At 35.0% G+C, this 18,347-nt stretch overlaps 1 protein-coding gene across 8 annotated transcripts in view; it reads right to left on the bottom strand.

Moving 5' to 3' along the window:
• The window catches only part of POT1 (protection of telomeres 1), an 84,867-nt gene that overhangs the window by 6,829 nt on the left and 59,691 nt on the right, over positions 1-18,347 (bottom strand). For 4 of the 8 annotated variants that reach the window (XM_029924009.1, XM_029924012.1, XM_029924024.1 and 1 more), the window contains exons 16-21: positions 15,256-15,391; positions 11,055-11,143; positions 9,113-9,204; positions 7,513-7,618; positions 5,433-5,567; positions 3,149-3,369 (exon numbers count right to left, since the gene is read on the bottom strand). In XM_029924009.1, the coding sequence (XP_029779869.1) occupies positions 5,455-5,567; positions 7,513-7,618; positions 9,113-9,204; positions 11,055-11,143; positions 15,256-15,391 (536 nt within the window). In that variant the 3' untranslated portion in view covers positions 3,149-3,369; positions 5,433-5,454. Of the gene's footprint in view, positions 1-1,463; positions 2,769-3,148; positions 3,370-3,448; positions 3,714-5,432; positions 5,568-7,512; positions 7,619-9,112; positions 9,205-11,054; positions 11,144-15,255; positions 15,392-18,347 lie in introns of those variants that run through there. The other 4 variants (XR_003903466.1, XM_029924040.1, XM_029924031.1 and 1 more) reach the window with 4 other exon arrangements.

Raw genomic sequence — 18,347 nt, 5'->3', positions numbered from 1 at the left:
ACCTATAGCATTCATTAGGTTAGGGATAATGAATTGATTTAATAGCTACTCTTCTATTTAGCTCTTGTCTTCTTGCCCTATTTCCAAAGACTGTCTCCCATGTCTGTCTTTTATTGTACACCACGTGAAATCCTTTGTGGAGACAGACACCAAATGAATAATAAATAAATATAAATGTATGAGCTGACTTTTAAATACATACCTATTTTACACTCTGTATTCTTTTGCTTAACCTCCATTCAAGCTTTGATCATTGTGCAGAAATATTTGCCAATGATTCCAAAATTTAAGTATTAAGTTTATTGCTCCTGAACCTAATCTAATGGGAATAAACACATAGGAAACCTATCCAACCAAATAAAAACCATCACGTCTATCCACTGCAAGCTATGTTTTCATATGGCTCACAAATGAATAGTTTTGATTTTCAAATGTGTTGTCATTCCTACTTACTGTTATGGGAACTTGTGGCAGAAAAGCCATTTAAGAGGTAGCTAACCTTGGTACAAGATTTTACATTCTAAAAGGTCTTTGCCCTCTAATGGAGGACAAAAATCTGCTGAGGAATAGAGTCATATGTAAAGACAAATTGGCTTTTATCTGGGAGTTCACAGTTCTTTTTTTTTAAAGAAAGCCTCGTGCCCAGCCCAGAGTCCAATGTGGGGCCCAAACTCACAATCCTGAAATCAAGACTTGAGCTGAGATCCAGGTGAAACCTAATCGAGTAAGCCATGCAGGCGCCCCTGGGAGTTCATATTCCAAAGAAGGGAAAAATCATTCTGAAGGTATAGAAAAAAAATTATATGCCATAGATTCAAGGTTGTATATAAAAAGGTACTTGTTGAGAAACTAACAATACTTGATGTGATACATTACCAGATGATAAGGTAGTTAATAAATACATGCTCCAAATCTTCAGAATGTTGTGAACAGATGAAATAAAAGAAACTTTTCACTAAAGTTGAAAATGCCTTTCTTTGGTAGTTGTGGAGTAGGTTGTTAGGACACTTCTAATATAGTACCCTGCAAAGTGAATTCAAAGTAGAGAAAAAAAAAACAACACATGCGCTGACACACACACATGCATGCGCACTATACCAATGTGCCTTTGTGGCCTAGATTTCAAGGGGAAAAAAATAGACATTAAGATGTTGCTACACTCTAAAAATAGCAGAGGAGTCTCTGAACTATCCACGTTTCACCAGCTGCAACATCTGAGGGAGAGCTCTCATATACATTAATGCATTATCCTTATCACCATAATTGATACCTAACACTTTTCAACCCATCTAAAGCAGTCCTGAATGGAAGGACATTTATCTCCATGTAAGATGACCATCACTTTGAAACCTTACATGATCTCAAATTTCACAACAGCTTAAATCACTTAATGCAGAGAAAAATAATACATCATGCTACTAATTCATTTCCTGGCTGCCAAACCAAGATACGATTTCACATACCTGAGCACACTGGTGACTTCCTGTTTAGTGAGTTCTGATACTATTTCCAAGTACCAGAGGGAAGAGAAGGAATATCACTAGACCCAGATTTTACTAGCTGACTAGTTTGTTCTTTTTTCTGGAGTGGGTAGAAGGCTTTCACACCATCCAGAGATCCTGAAGGGCAAGACAGGAAGTTTTATCTTTATTTCCCCTAAAATGGTATTTTACAACTTTAGGGTGACTCATCATATCCATCATAGCGCCTTTCTCATAAGCATTATAGGGGGCATTCTCCTTTCTTACATTAATATATATATATTTACATTATATGTGTGTGTGTATATATATATACATTACATTATATACATTAATATATACATATAGGCTTTTTTTTTTTTTTTTTACACAATGAGTCCTTTAAAGCGTGTAAGAATCATTTCAAGACAACTGTGTCATGGCAGGTCCTAGTCTGTACTAGAAGTTGGAGAGGACTCCAAAATTCACCTAAGAACCTCCAGCAGATACATGAAGCCAGGTCCCAGGGGCTTCAGCTTTATTTAAAGGGAAAATAACACCAGACAAAATACAGACTAAAATAATGATAACAAAATATTATTATGACTAACTATAAGGCAACAAAGTCAACAAAATAGGTAACAATAAAAATATAAAATTCCCAAACTGTCACAATAATGGAACACATCAATAGACCAAAAACCACGACAAAAATAGAAGGTCAAATAATCAGAGAATTCCCACTAGAAAGTTACTTATGTTGAGTAATTACAAACAAGTTTCTCCTATGTTTTATGTTGACATAAAAAAACAAAGTCTACTTTATAAAGTGACAAAAGAAAGTTGCAGAAATATATTTTTAGCACGATGTTATTTTTAAAACATATATATACACATATTTACACATTCTTAGGGAAAACAGTCTGGAAAAGTGTACATCATATAGTTGTTTGCTCTGGGGTACTAGTTAGAGTCAGAATTACTCCAACTTCATAAACTTTATATTGTTTGAATACTTAACAAATGCATAGTGCTTTTATTTTACAAAACTCTGGATAAAAATAAAACGATGAAATAAATGGTCAAAATTCAAAACAGGGAAAATAACCAGAAGAATCTAGGTATTTCCCCAGATCCCAAGGAAAGCTTCCAGAAAGTGTAGAAGACAATCAGCTGGAATGAGAGTCACAAGTCGTGACAAACTCATGGTGTGACTTTGGAAACCAAACAGCACAGCCGGTCAAAGATTCCGGTCCATCCCTGTGACCCACAAGCAGTGGCAGCACAGGACACACACGGACTCAAAACCTGGGCAGGGAGACAAGAGGTGTCCTCAGTATCGATTTCATCAACAGCAGTCTTTCTATATTCATTAGTAAACCATTCCTGAAGTACAACATGACCAGGGGTTAAAAAAAAAAAAAAAAAAAAAAAAAGGAGGGGAAATGTTGCATTGCATCTTGACCTGCAGAGTTCCCCCAAAGAAAACAGTATAATGGCGGGTAGGGACAGAGGAAAGGGCATGTGAGCAGTGTGTTTTCATCACTGTATAATCAACTGCCTCAGATTTTCTAGGCAACACCTTCTCTTCCTCCCATGAAACCATGCAGGGGCTACAAGAGACAATCTAGTAGTATCTAATGGATGCTGCAGGGACTAGAAATTGAGCAAAGAGACTGTACACAAACTACTTTCTTAAATTTATGTAATTTTGAATCTGACCAGAAGGGTACTGGTATTCACATGGACAATAAAGAGAACATGGCTCAAATCAGGCACAATGAAGTACTGTCTAATTGTTGCTCCAGAAATAGAATTCTCTTAGCATTCTGGATTCCTGATTCAGGTACGGCATACACATCATCACTGGACAAACAGTACGTGTTGACAGAACTTTTCTTGTTCAAAGCTAAAAAGTTAAAAAACAAAACAAATGACAACAACGTGTGGGGTTATTAAAAAAAAAAAAAAAAAGACAAGTGACCTATCACTGTAAAGATTCATGTGACGAGTTTGACTTTATTAACTTGGAGCCAGCACTGTGACCTGCTCTACCTTCTGACCTCTCCACTACTGGGCGCTTCACCTAGAGAACATGGCTCTCTCACCTCTGTATCCTCAGAATACAACTGGTAATGAAATCTTTCCATTCATCTGCAGGGTTCTTAAAACTTTTCTCGGAAGATGTTTTGAACCAAGGGTTTACATTTCCCAAAAGAGCAGTATCAGCTTCCTTCAACCATCTCCAAAAAGCTGATAATTTAGAGATGGGAGATGCGTAGTTAGGTCAGGGGATGGGCTAATTCACTCTGGAACTAGAATTTAGAGTTATTGGGGCACCTGGGTGGCTCAGTCGGTTAAACATCCGACTCTTGATTTCAGTTCAGGTTGTGATCTCATGGTCTGAGGTCTAGCCCCACGTTGGGCTCTGGGCTGGGCACAAGGCACTGTCAGTGCGGAGCCTGCTCTCCCTCTCTCTCTGCCCCTCTCCTGCTTTCTCTCTAGCTCTCTCTCTCTCTCATAATAAATAAACAAACATTGAAAAAAATAACTGAGTTTATTATAAGCACAAGAAATCAGGTATCTGACCCTTTTTGTCAATAAAATGTTGAAACCCTTGATCACATAAGAAAATATAACACTGACTCCTCTCATGATACATTTCCAATGCTTTTTCAAATATTTAAGGGAGGACACATTTACAGAAAACCCCATGCTAGCTTTTGCCCCAGAATGGTTAGCAGTGCAGTCTCGGAACACAGATTACCTGAATGCGTGTTACTGACCAGCATTTAATAACTGTGTGAACTTAGTGAAGTCAGCTCATCAATCTAGTTTTATCAGGAAATTAGTTTTATCAGGAAAATGCGTTGTTATGAAATGCAGTCCTAAATATAGGCAGTCCTAAATATCTGTTACATTGACATTCTTGCTTTGATTCTTTGCCTCCAATCATGTCTCAACACAGGGCAAACAAAACAGCTGAAATATGTGCATTAACTTATTCTTCACTAATACTGAACTAGGCAGACCTGTGTGTCTTAGTCTTTACCAAATAATATACATAAATCTATACATATATACTAATACAGAGAACTGAATATTCATGATTTTAAACTTCACAAACACTATCAGGTAAAAAGTGGACTATGATACTGAGGTAACATCTCATTTTGTGTTCAACCTGAAATACAGCTGCACATTACATTAGACTATTTAAAAATGGAAATATAACTCACACTGTAAATATGACTGCTTTATTAGATCGAGGTGGAATGCAATAACTTCTAATATCATGTAGAGAAACAAACAATCAAAAGAACATAATTCAGGTCTTAAAAAAAGGATTTATCCTAAATTGGTCAATAGCACTGAAAGAAAGCAATTCTGCCACATACACTTCAAGTAAATCACTCCTTTAAGTACGCTGTAGCTCACGCAGAAGAGCACTACTCAACAAGAGTCCTCATTTAAGTAGATCCCTTCATACAAAACCAAACCAAACCACTAGCTGCTACATCCCTCGCACTCAGTAAAAGCTGAGTGATTTGACGTAAGGATGTTTTCTAACCCCAGGCCCATGCTAAAATCATTAACACTGCTGAAACAAAAATCAGGGCAGGAAAAGCAGGTCGGCCTAGGATGACCGCCGACAGAGAAATCAGTGGCTGTATGGAAAACCAAATTTAGAGCAGGATAACAAAATAGCTTCTCGGAAAGGGCTGCAAGGGGTACATGAAAGCACAGTCCTAACTTCTTCCACCTTTCCCTTTACATCCCTAGCAGCCACCATACTGGAAAATTTGAGCAATGGGAGCATTTCTAACTTACTCACAGGAAGGCGTTAAGATAGCACAATGTCTATTTGGCAGAAGAATTTTAAACTGTGATGAAAGTGGAAAATAAACTATACAGCAAACCTTTATAACAATCTCACAGAAAATAATGTTCTCTAAAATTATAGTATTTTACCTGTGCTAAGCCGAATGGCATATTAGATTAGATCTTCTGCAACCGTGGTGTCAAAAATCTGATAGCAAACCTGCTGCTCCGCTCCGCTTGTGACATTATACGACGTGATGAAGCATTCCAGCCATGGGTATGCATCTACAGATGAGAAAAAATGTTATTTATCCATTAAAACTAAACAAATGTCTCTAAAATATGTATCTAGCATAGCGCTTAGCTAGAAAAATTACCATATTTAAGTTAGCTGGAGAAGTAAATATATTATCCACCCTTCCATGAAGTGGGTCCATGTTATTATTGTGTAACAGTCCTAATTCTTATTTTTCAAACAGGAAACAATAATTAAATAAGGAGATTCCCAAATGTTTGATAGCAAAGATAGCAGCCATCTCATTCCCAATTTTTTTCTTTATTTCTGCTGATTATTTACTGACCTCCTCAATTTTTTTTTCTTTTTTTCTTGGTTGACTGCAAAGAAAATGAACCCCAAGTTCACACCACCTCAGGCCCCACTGCCTGTCCGACTGAACCTCAGGTTCATTTCTAAGCACTCAGTCCAGATAATGCAGATGCTATTCCAAGCTCTGACTATGACCACATAAATCTATTTAAAACTTCTAGAAAAGTTTCTTAGTGCTTCTTCAAGTTCATGTTTGAAAGATACTTAATATAGTCAATCTTGGCAGGAGTCGAGCAACACAGGCACTCTCCTCCACTGCTGGAAGAACTATAAATGGGTAAAAACATTCTTGAAAAGCAGTCTGGTAGCATGTATCAAAAGCCCACCAAACCCATCGTTTTTGATATGGCAGTTTTATTTCCAGAAATCTATCCAAAGCACCTGACACCAAATAAAAAGTATGTAAAGTAAACCTTATTAAGATGTATAAAAAGCTATCTTTCTGGAACTGTTATAAATTTAACAGTGACCAGGGAAAAAGAAAGTCTGATAAGAAATAACCTATAAGGGGCACCTGGGTGGCTCAGTGGGTTAAGTGTCTGACTCTTGGTTTCAACTCAGGTCATGATCTTGTGGTTGGGGAATTAGAGCCCCGCACCGGCTCTGGGGCTGACAGTGGTGTCAAAAATCTGTCTGTGAGTCTCTCCCCTTCTCACGTTGCCCCGCCCCTCCGTGTGCTCTGTTTTTCAAAATAAACTTAAAAAAAAATAACCGAAAGTGACAGCAGCGAAATCTGCAGCTGGTAAAACTTGTTACTGATGAAAAACTGTTAGTAGTGTCAAACTAACTTACTTTGATGGAGATTTGCAAATATTAATGTAAACAGAAATAATGACCACAAAAGGAAAACTCAGTGGCAGTAGACGGGATCAATACAATTTGACCTGAAGAGCTGGTTGATGAATCAAATGTTATCCAGAGAACAACTAGAGCTGATAAAAGTAATTAGTAAAATAAAAATGAATAAAATCTGAAATTAGTTAATATTTAGTAGAAAAATTATGAATGAGGGATGCCTAGGTGGCTCAGTCAGTAGAGGTCTGACTCTTGATTTTGGTTCAGGTCATGATCTCATGGTTCATGGGATGGAGCCCCATGTCAGGCTCTGAGGTAATTACAGCTTAGAGCCCGCTTGGGATTCTCTCCTCCCTCTGCCCCTCCTCCCACTCATGCTCTCTCTCTCTCTCTCTCTCTCTCTCTCTCTCCCTCCCTCCCTCAGTAAATAAAAATTTAAAAAGAGAGAGAAATAAAATTCATGAATGAATTAAACTGGCTATATGTAGTCTGTTACAGAAAATGTTTTATCTTTGTTGGTATAATTTCAAAGAAAATGTCTGTATGCATAAACATTGTATCAAATATGTTTGTGATCAAAACTGCCTCCCCTTTATTATATTTCAAAATATTTTATAAATCTTTTCATTTCAGGAATTATGATTCTTACCTATTTTCTCCCTGCCAACGTCTTCACGAAAAGGCAGATCAGACAGTAATTACTTAGTACTTAGTAACAGGATTCAGACTTTAAAGTTTTTCATACTTCTGTGTCTACAGATTAGATATGTTATTAGGTACTATTTCAAGAAAAAGAATGAATAAGATTGTTAAAGTATTAATGCCTACCAATTTTTGTTCCTGAAGGACAAAACATATCCATGATCATATCCATACTTTGCTGCAGGTCATCATTGATTAGGATTTCTGATGCTGGGATCTGGAAGAATTTGTCCTTAAAAAGAAATTATAGAAAACAGAAAACATATTAATCTTTTTTAAAAGCCATAATTAATATAAAAGCATTTCCATATTATCTAATTAAAATAATTTAGACTGTTTCACTGTCAAGTAGACTTCATCTACTAGAGTTCTAGTCTAAACTCTAAAATCTGACTTACTACTTTAAAAACAGCAATGATATTCATGTATCAAATGATATATATATGATGCATATATATAATGATAATAAGAATAAATAGAAAAGAGTGAGGCTTATCATTCTTTGTGTACAGGAAAAAAATCTCATGCTAAATTTAAGAGTATAACATATAGTGTATATTTAATTTTTCTCTCCTCTATAGAATTATAAGATTATACTTTCTTAAAAAAAAGGGATTTTGTTTGCTTTGTTCACTGCTATACCCCATCACATACAACAGTATCTGGCACACAGTAGGTGCTCATTAAATATTTACTCAATAAATGGACAAATGAACTGATTAGGCAAGAGAAAAAATTCTCTCACACCTACCTCAAATCGTTTCCCAATGTGTGTAGTAAAACAATTTGACCTTACTGCTAAAAGAAATCTGGTCTTTGCCCTTGGCTTCTGGAAATAATCTCTAAGCCCTTAGAATATCATGCCCGTTAGGAATGCTCTTGTTTGTCACACTAGCTAAGTCTATCAGCGTGATGCAGGGCAGAGTCTGTGGCATGTGGTGTTAGCTTGCTCTGTGGAGGGATTGAAAACAGATCGGCCATATAGGCTGGCTGTCAGCCATGATAGAGCCCCTAAAAAACTCTAGCCACTAAGGCTCGGGAGGCCTCCCTGGCTGGCAGTACCACATGTGTGCCCTTTCACACCACTGCTGGCTGGTAATGCTGTCTGCTGCTCCACAGAGAAGGACGACTGGAAGCCCCATGTCTGGAACTTCCTGGACTCCGCTCTATGTGCCTCTTCCCTTGGATGATTTTAATTTGTACTCTTTAGGTGTAACAAACAATAATAGCATAATAACTTCCAGTAAGTTCCGTCGTTCTAGGGGATTATCACAACGAAGGGTGGTCCTGAGAACTCCCAAACTTGGAACTGTTGTTAGAAATGAAGGAGGTTTATGGGTAGCTCCCTAGCTGCATACACTATAACCACCTCTCTTCAAAGTAATTCGTTCCCTCTACTACAGAAATGTGTAGACTCCAAAAACACGGTAGAATAATGCTAGACAATGTCTAGAAGATGTGGCCGTAACTCTGCCTTTGGCTCCTGGAGTAAAACTTCTGAAGACTCTCTCCTCAATTCCTATTCTTCAATTTTTCATTATTTTGATATTAAATTTACAGAGTCAGATCAAAACAGAATATACAGACAATTTAAGATTTATGTGCTTGCATTTTATTTGGTCTTCTAAGTTGTCTTAAATCCTCTCAGTAATAAAGTTGGTATGAAAATATATTAAAATTAAGAACACCTTTAGTTAGAAACATCTACACTCCCTCTGTTACTTACAGAATCCATGAGATACGCTTCCAGTACCCCTGTTCCATCATCAAGAGTAAATGTCATTAGAAACACATGTTGAAGAGGTACAATACCCAGCACTAGTGAAGGAAAAGAAAATCAAATCATATGAATCTTCTATTCTTTATGATCAAAGCACAGTCAAAATTGTTTTAGGATGTTGACTTTGTTTACTAAAATAATTTGAGATTAAAAAATACATATGTGCTTTTTGTTCTCTGGTAACAATATATTAAGCTCATTTAGCAGGTTCATTTTGGAAGATTACATCATATCTATGTAGTGACAACGACTCATGAGCAATTCTATCTTTTCTGATTAAATATTAATATAATGTATCTTTACAATGAGTTGGTAACGATATAAAACATAAACTGATTCATGAACTACAACTCATTAAATGCTAGTCACATGAAAAAGAAAATTAAATACCAGAATGTTTTAAACAATAGCATGAGGTTCAATATTTATGATTTGTAAAATGTTTCTCCCCTTTATACTATAAACAGAGGGATCTCTTATGTTTTAGGAGATCTCATCTGGTTGAACGTCCTAAAATGTGAGAATATAGATTTAATAATTTGCTAAGATGACAAAAAAGAAACTGAAGAGATACTAAATTATATGAAAATCCATGGATTAAAATGTTACCTTGTGTTTGGAAATGGGAGACATTTAATATGTTTAAAAAATGAAATATTGTCTTCCACCTGTGGAATCCATATTTGAGGATTAATTAAGGGGCAAGTAGAAGAATAAATTAGGGTACCGAGAAATGAATTAGAAGACACAGACATGACAAAATGTGGTTACTACAGAGGAACTGATTTTTAGGATTCTAAAGGTCTCAACAGGTTAAAACTGAGTTAAAACCAACAAGGGTGAACATAAAACCTACTCTGAGGGACCACACAAATGAAGAACCGCATTTATGAATGGGATGAGAAGACCAAACTGGACAGCACATGAAAGTACCCTAGAATTTCCCTGGCCCACAAGCAAAACAGGAGATAGCAGAACCATGCAGCTGGATTACAAAGAAAGAAACCAAAACCAAGTATACAAATATCTATACCATAAAATTTTCAGGCTAGTAAAAGCAAAGTGTCCAATTTTACAGAAACAAAGTTTTCTTTATATTCTGAACTAGCCAATATCTGTAGCCCTATTTGCAGCTTTTAAGAGCAAACTTTGAGAAAAGCACTGGTAAAGTGAAATGTTTACTAAGGAAGAGAAACAATAGTAAGGAATGTGGGGAATACCAAATGAAGTGAGGGTGTCTACCTGGAAAAATAAAGACCCCATGACGGAATGACAGAGATCTTCAAATGCATGAAGCTGTTGATCTCAGACAAGACCCACACTGTAATTCTAGGAGACGGAACGAGGGCCATGTTACAATTTAAGTAGGTATGCTTTGCTTCACTGCTAAGAACCACTGAAAAATTGAGGGGATATGTTGCTTTGCAATGTAATGAGTCCCCTGTCACTGCAACAGTTTCAAGTCAAGACTGGATGATCACAGTTAAGAACAGGGTACAGAAAATGTCTTCTTGTACCAGCTAAAGATGTATATGGGGTGGAGAGTGTAATAGCTGCCACTAAAACTGTTTTGAACTCTAAGGTACCTTGAACTGGAGGAATTTTTCAGAATCTGTATTTGTGATTAATAATTAATACTAAAACAAATTACTGAACATTAAAATGTGAGTAATGACTAAAAATATTGGTCGATGCCTAAAAGAAAGTTTTCAAGTATTTTAAACTATGTTATACTCTTATTATAATCACTGTGAATGGTTTTGCTTAAGTAAAGTTAAACGTTAGCTCAGTCTTTGGTTTTACTATATCCACAAACACTGAAATATGATCAGTGAGATCACCTTACACAAAGACAGTTGCAGTTGCAGAACACAGAAATGTAGCTAACCTTCTGCCACAGAAGAAGGGATCCAAGGTGTTTTATCAACCAGGGAATTTAGATTTTGTATTGGTCTCAAAGTAGAACACTGTTTACATCTGAAATTAATGACAGAAAAAAAGCATAGAGATTTAAACATAATTTATTATGACATTTAATTATATAACTTATCCTTGCTGTTCGAACATGCACAGTTTAAAAAGTTAATTATTAAATAAGTGTTGCACCTTCCATATTATAATGTACATACTACAAGCAAAATTATAAAAATACCAAGATTTTTACAAAAGAAGCAATCACAGAGATCGTATAGTTCAGAAGAAACAACACTAAGTTGAGAATAAGAGAGAGGGTCCAGATCCAGATTGATAATTAATTTGGCTGATTTCTTAATTTGGTAAAATGAAAAAAATTAAAGAGATTATCTCTAAAGACTTTCATTTTATGGCTCTTTGATAATAGCTCAGGTCTTAAATACAACAATACAAGAAAATTATTCTCATTAAAGAAATCAGTAGTAGCAAAACTTCAGATAATATATTCAGTAAGCATATATTTAGAGGTTCATAGTTTATAATGCCTAATACTATACTTATCCTTCGTAATATAAGTCAATCTGAAACAACAGAAAATACCTAGAATGCACATTACTTAGTAGAGGTATTTTTATTTACATACATACTTTAAATACACATAATTATTTTTTATTATAGATTATCATAAGATTAGGAGATGTTACTAAGAAAATATACTTGAGTAAAAAAAAATTTGATGTTCAAAAGGTTCATGTAGACTCCTTTTCATTTGTAATCTGGGGAAAAGTAGAGAGTACCTATATTAAATATTATCCCCTTCCACCATTCAAATATATAGAAATTTCTTCTTTAATGGAAAAAAGTCAGTCTCTTCCGAAAACAGTGTTGGGAAAACTGGATAGTAACATGCAGAAGAATAAAACTGGACCACTTTTTTACAAGATACACCAAAATAAATTTAAAAATGGGTGAAAGACCTAATGTGAGACAGGAAATCATCAAAGTCCTAGAGAGGAACACAGGCAGCAGCCTCCTTAGCCGTGGCCATAGCAGTTCTTACTAGACACATCGCCAGAGGCAAGGGAAACAAAAGCAACAATGAACTACTGGGACTTCATCAAGATAAAAAAGTTTCTACATAGTAAAGGAAACAACAAAAGTAAAAGGCAGCTTATGGAATAGGAGAGGATATTTGAATCTCTGATATCTGAAAAAGGGTTAGTGTCCAAAATCTAAAAAGAACTTATCAAACTAAACATCCCAAAAGACAAATAATCCAGTGAAGAAATGGAGAGAATACATGTATAGACACGTTTCCAAAGAAGGCATCCAGATGGCTAACAGAATACATGGAAAGGTGCTCAACATCACTCATCATCAGGGAAATATAAATCAAAGCCATGATGAGATACCACCTCACACCTGTCAGAATGGCTAAAATGAACAACACAGGAAACATCAGATGTTGGCAAGGATGTGGAGAAGGGAATCCCTCATGCACTGGTCGTGGGAACGCAAACTGGTGGAGCCACTCTGGAAAACAGTATGGAAGTTCCTCAAAAAGTTAAAAATAAAATTATCTGACACCAGCAATTGCACTAGTAGGTATTAACCCAAAGGGTACAAAAATACTGATTTGAAGGGGTACATGTACCCCAATGTTTATAGCAGCATTATCAACAGTGAAACTATGAAAAAACCCAACCATCCATTAACTGATGAATGGAAAAAGAAGATGTGGTATATATACACAATGAAATATTACACTCAGCCATAAAAAGGAATGAAATCTTTCCATCTGCAATGACATGGATGGAGCTAGAGTGTATCATGCTAAATGAAATAAGTCAGTGAGAGAAAGACAAATACCATATGATCTCACATATGGAATTTAGGAAACAAAACAGATAAACATATGGGATGGGGAAAAAAAAAGAGAGAGAAGCAAACCATAGAAGACTCAATGATAGAGAACAGTCGAGGGTTGATGAAGGGATGTGGATGGGCTAAATGGGAGAAGGGCATGAAGGAGGCACTTTCTATGATGAGCTCTGGATGTTATACACAAATGATGAATCACTAAATTCTATTCCTGAAACCCATATTATACTACATGTTAATTAACTAGAATTTAAATAAAATTTTAGAATAAAAAAACAAAGGCAATACGGTGAAGAAATATTACTTCCTTAAAAAAAGCTAGGATATTAATTAACTTTAGACATTGATAAAACAAGTATGTACATTAAAAATTAGGTATATAAATTAAAATTTAAGGGTAACAAGTAAAAATTAAGTAGAGATTTATTATTTCCAAAGCAGTAAAAGATGAAAATGGGGAATATTAAGAACATTTTTATAAATGAATCCTATAGAATACAAGAAAAAATAAGCTAAATAAGAACAAAAAGAAGGAAGTGAGAAGGAAGGAGTAATAATGTAGGTGGAAAACAACATAAGATGTAGAAATGAATCCTAAATATATCAGTAATTAACATATTTTAAACTTACCTATTAAAAACAACTAAAATTTAGTCCTATTTATTTATGAGACTTCCTAAAATAGAACAAAGAAACGTGGAAGTAAACCAGCAAAAGAACCTCAAAATGTACAAAGCAAACACTGACTGAACAAAAGATCACAAGCCTCTAACCATAGAGGACATTAAGCACAGTCTATAAGAAGTGATTAGACAAAGTTACAAAGGAAAAAGAAGTTTTGAATATGATTAACAAACTTGTCTAATGGACACAACTAAACACTATTAAACACTAAATACAACTATTAATACGTGTTCATGTGTGCATGAAAATTTTAAAATACACAGCTAAGTAATTCACAGGCCTAAGAAGGTATCACAATGAGAAGCAGAAAAATTCTGCAAAAAACCCAAAAAACCACTAATATCAAATGCTGGGTTAAAAGCTATGGCTATTTTCTCAGGGAAAAACTATGGACTTAAATATAAATATTAAAAATATATTAAAATCAATGAATTAAGTGAGGTATGCATTTAATTAAAAACATTTGAAAAAGAAAAACCAATGGAATCTAGTGGCAGCTGAATGGCTCAGTCCATTTAGCATCTGACTCTTGATTTTAGCTCAGGGAATGATCTCATGGTTCGTGGGTTTGAGCCCCGCCATCAGGCTCTGTGCTGACAGCTAGCTCAGAGTCTGGAGCCGGCTTCATATTCTGTGTCTCCCTCTCTCTCTGACCCTCCCCTGCTCGTGCTGTTTCTCTCTCTCTCTCTCAAATAAATAAAACATAAGAAAAAGTTTAAAAAAAAACCCAAAAAACAAAAGAAAAAGAAAGCTAGAAAAAGTAAACACAGAAAATAAAGATAAGAAAAATAATAAAACAATAGAGAGTATCAATAAAACAAAAGCTAGTTATTTTGGCAAAAAAAGACAAGAAAAAAGGTGCAAATAATATTAAGTGGATTCAGGGACAAAGTGGATATTTAAAAATCATCAAAAGTACTATGAACAATTTAAATAAGAAATGAAAACTCTAAAAAATTCATTAATAAAATATTCAAGAAATAAAAAAACATGAAGTATAACTGTTAAATAAACTAAAATTAGTTTAAATTCTGTTTACAAAGAATCAGGTCCAGAAATCTGAGCAAAGTAACTAAAACCTAAAAAGTAAGTAAAACCTAAGGTTTCGCAAGCATTTTGATAAATTTGATTGTGTCAATATTTTAAAAATTCATAAAACAAAAGAAACCATAAAATTAAAAAGGTACAAGAGAGAGACTAAATTTCTTGAAATGCATGTCTGCTTCTAGCTCCTAATATTTCCTGATATCTTCCAGTTCCTTAGTGGCAACCAATCTGTTAGGTTTGTGGGACAGAAATTTTGGAATTCAATCATTTAACTTTTACTGGGATACAGTTCTAAACTTTTCTCTGTATTAATATCTAAATCTTTGTGAAAGAAACCAAATGAAAAGTAACCTCTGGATTGCCTTATACTTAGCACATTGTAGGTATCTGACACATATACTATCAGAAGAATAAAATATATACCAGAATAATCTAGAATCTAGTACATATAAATTGATATTCAGTAAGTATCCATTGAATATATAGCAACTAGTAGGATATAATAGTAACAATTACTCCTAGGCAGTTATTAATTCTCAAAATTCCCAGATCTGAGGGCATACCCGTAGTGATGTACCTTTCCTTGTATAAGGAATGGTGCTGAAAGGTCAAGGACTTCCAGGTCTTCATGGCCAGATCTCACAGGAATTACACTGTGAAACTTATTCGCGAGTTTGTAGATTTCACCGAGTCTTCCTCCTATGAACAGAGAATAAATAAATCCTTCAAGTAGTACAAATATAATGAAGGTAAATGAAATGTGTATTTAAAGGAACACACGTTAGGTATAGTAAAAGACTAAAAGGACTGAAAGAAAAATATGATGAAAAATTTAGATGATTAATACATTATAAAAAATAATTTGTAAAGTTTGTATCCTGCCGTTGATTAAAAAAAACACTACACAGAAATGCCGAGATTTGAGCAAACTCTAAGGCTGTGAAACTTTAACCATCTTCCTTTTATGCAAATTGCTCTTTTATGCCAGAACACTTTGGTTAAAGTACTCAAAAGAAACAGGATTGTCACTTTAAATTTGCTATACACTAGTAATGTCTGTAAATTTAGTCTTGAGTTTGAAATAAGTCTTTTAAACTTCCAGGTCAAGATTAAGTTTAAATATAGATGTGAACAGTTCGTGTAATAAAAATTCATGTATTGTGTTTCTTCATTTTTCCTTAAAAAAAATCCTCACTTCTAATTCTATGACAGAGCAGCCATGAAAGCCGTCACGCTGGCTGAGAAAGAGTATGCCCAATGGTGGGCAGGATTATCTAGACTAACTCAAACCTACTGGTTCCTTTTCATCTAGACTGAGCATTCTTCCTTCCTAGGAAAAGAGAATATGATTTATAAGAATACTTTTGCATGTTTCCTAAAATCTGTAACATTAAATTCAATTGTGAGGGGGAAGCACCCCCAGCACAGCAGAATAAGGACGTCCAAAAATACACTGCTCCATACAAGGAAAAAGAACATTGGCAAGACTGTCAAATTTGACTTTTTTTGGAACTCTAGAAATTAACCAACGTCTTGCAACAATCCAAGGAGTGTTTATTCAGAAAAAGCGGATAAATCTTTGTAAGAACAAGTTTTGTGGTGTTTTAAGTTGCCCAGCTCCCATTCCTCTCTCGGCAGCTTGGCGAAGCTGGAAGCCGCAGCTCTGCCATGTCACCCTGCAGTTAGGTCCTAGCCCCTGGGTAAGTTTATAATACTCAGAAATATGATAAAATAAACATAGCTTGCACTTGGATGAAATGCTTTTAAATTTTAAAGTGCTTTCAAATATATTTTCACATTTGAGCTTTCGTTAAAAAGCTCTATAAGTTAGTGTTACTACTCTAGATATATTTAGTCAATAAATATTTACTGAGAGCCAGTTGCATGCCTTGTGTCTTACCCTAGGTGCTAAAGATACAAAGATTAATATTAGCATGGACACTAGTTACATTCTAGTAAGCAAACAAGTCTATAAACAGACATAATGCAACTATAATACAGGAAGAAAAGTGATCTACTGAAAGTTCATACACTATGCAATAAGAACCACTCAAATCTGCCTGGAGAATCAGATGAGTGGTTGGTAGGTGAAGGTGCTCATTAAATATTTCACATGAGTTGCTGAAAAAAGGGAATTATCAAGTTAATATGAATGTTAGAGCAGAAATTCATAGGAGAATAGAAATGGAATGGCAAAGAGGCACAGAGAAATATACCAGGTTTAGGAATTGCCTCCAGTTCAATATGGCTGGAGGGTGTAATGAGAATTGAGGAATGGTAGGAGACGAGACTGAAAATTTGTGGGATGACTGGTGATTAAAGATAGGATCAGGAGCTAAAGGTACTTCTTCACTTAAGTTTCTTTTGGACCCTGACGGTCAACTTGGACTTTAATACAGAATCTCTGGGAGGCAATTCACAAGAGAACCCTAAGGTATACTTGAAACCCTCTTAGTTGGCCCTACAAGGACAATTCTTATAAAAGCTGATAGTTTCGAAGCTTTATTTTATTTTTAGAGCAGATACATGTGTCTGTGTGCTTTGTTTTTATATCTACTTACTGGTAGAGATTAAAATATTGTTAATGGACTAAGATACCACATTTCACTCATCAAAGTGGACAAATTTTTTAAAGTGCTAGTATATGATGGTGAGGCTGGAGGAAGAGATAATCTCATATGCTACTGAAGGATAGGAACACTATGACAGCTTTACTGGAAAGTAACTGGGCAACATTCACTTAATTCTTTGTGCCCCTTCCCCCTCCGCCAGCCCCCTGACAATTACATTTTATCCAGGGGGAGTAAACTTCATCACAGAGTTATTACTGTCAAAAAACCAGAAACAATTCAGTTCCACACACTATCTGTAGTGGGAAAGATCCACAACTTCCCTATGATTCAGTTTTCTCATGTATAAAAAAGAACTTATAATAGGAGCAACTGAATAGGAATACTGTGATAATACATAGAAATTAAAATCTTTTCTGGTAATGCTGTAAATGTCTTAAAGTAAGTGATATTCATGAAAGGATACCAATGGTCATATTCCTGTGCATTCACATATATGCATTTTCTAAAACAAGTACATATTACTTTTATAAATAGAAAAATGTCAGTAACAAAAATGATCACATCCCACTGTAACAAAGATTAATTCATTTATAAAATAAAACTAAAGATTTACCTGCAAACTAAAGAGATGTTTTCCTTCTATTATAGAATATTATTGAAGAAGAAAAGTCTCAAGGAAAAGAATGAAACTTTAAATTTGACAGGGGGAAAAATATGTGATATATACATATTAAATATTAAAATAAGACAAAAATGGAAAGGAAATGCAAAATTATATATGACTGCGTTTCTTCCTTTTAAAACCTGTCAAGTATTTATGCATGTGAGAGGGTTATTTTTTTTTTAATATTTTTACATTGTAGTACTTGTTTTGCTTGTTGGTGGTGTTTGCTTATTTAATACATTCTGTCAAGGACAGAAATTACATCAGAAATTACATGCTGGGTTCCCCCCCCCCGCCCCCAGGAAGTGTGTCTTGGGTTTTTTCCTTATTATTTTCTTTACTCTTTTTTTTTTTTCCTCTTCTTTTTATGGCGGTGGGGGTGGTTATGTTTAATTGAAGTTGCTTTTACAGCACCAAA

Source organism: Suricata suricatta, chromosome 2, assembly GCF_006229205.1.
Source record: "Suricata suricatta isolate VVHF042 chromosome 2, meerkat_22Aug2017_6uvM2_HiC, whole genome shotgun sequence".
In the NCBI taxonomy this organism is placed as follows: domain Eukaryota; kingdom Metazoa; phylum Chordata; class Mammalia; order Carnivora; family Herpestidae; genus Suricata; species Suricata suricatta.
This window is presented reverse-complemented; position numbering and strand designations above follow the sequence as displayed.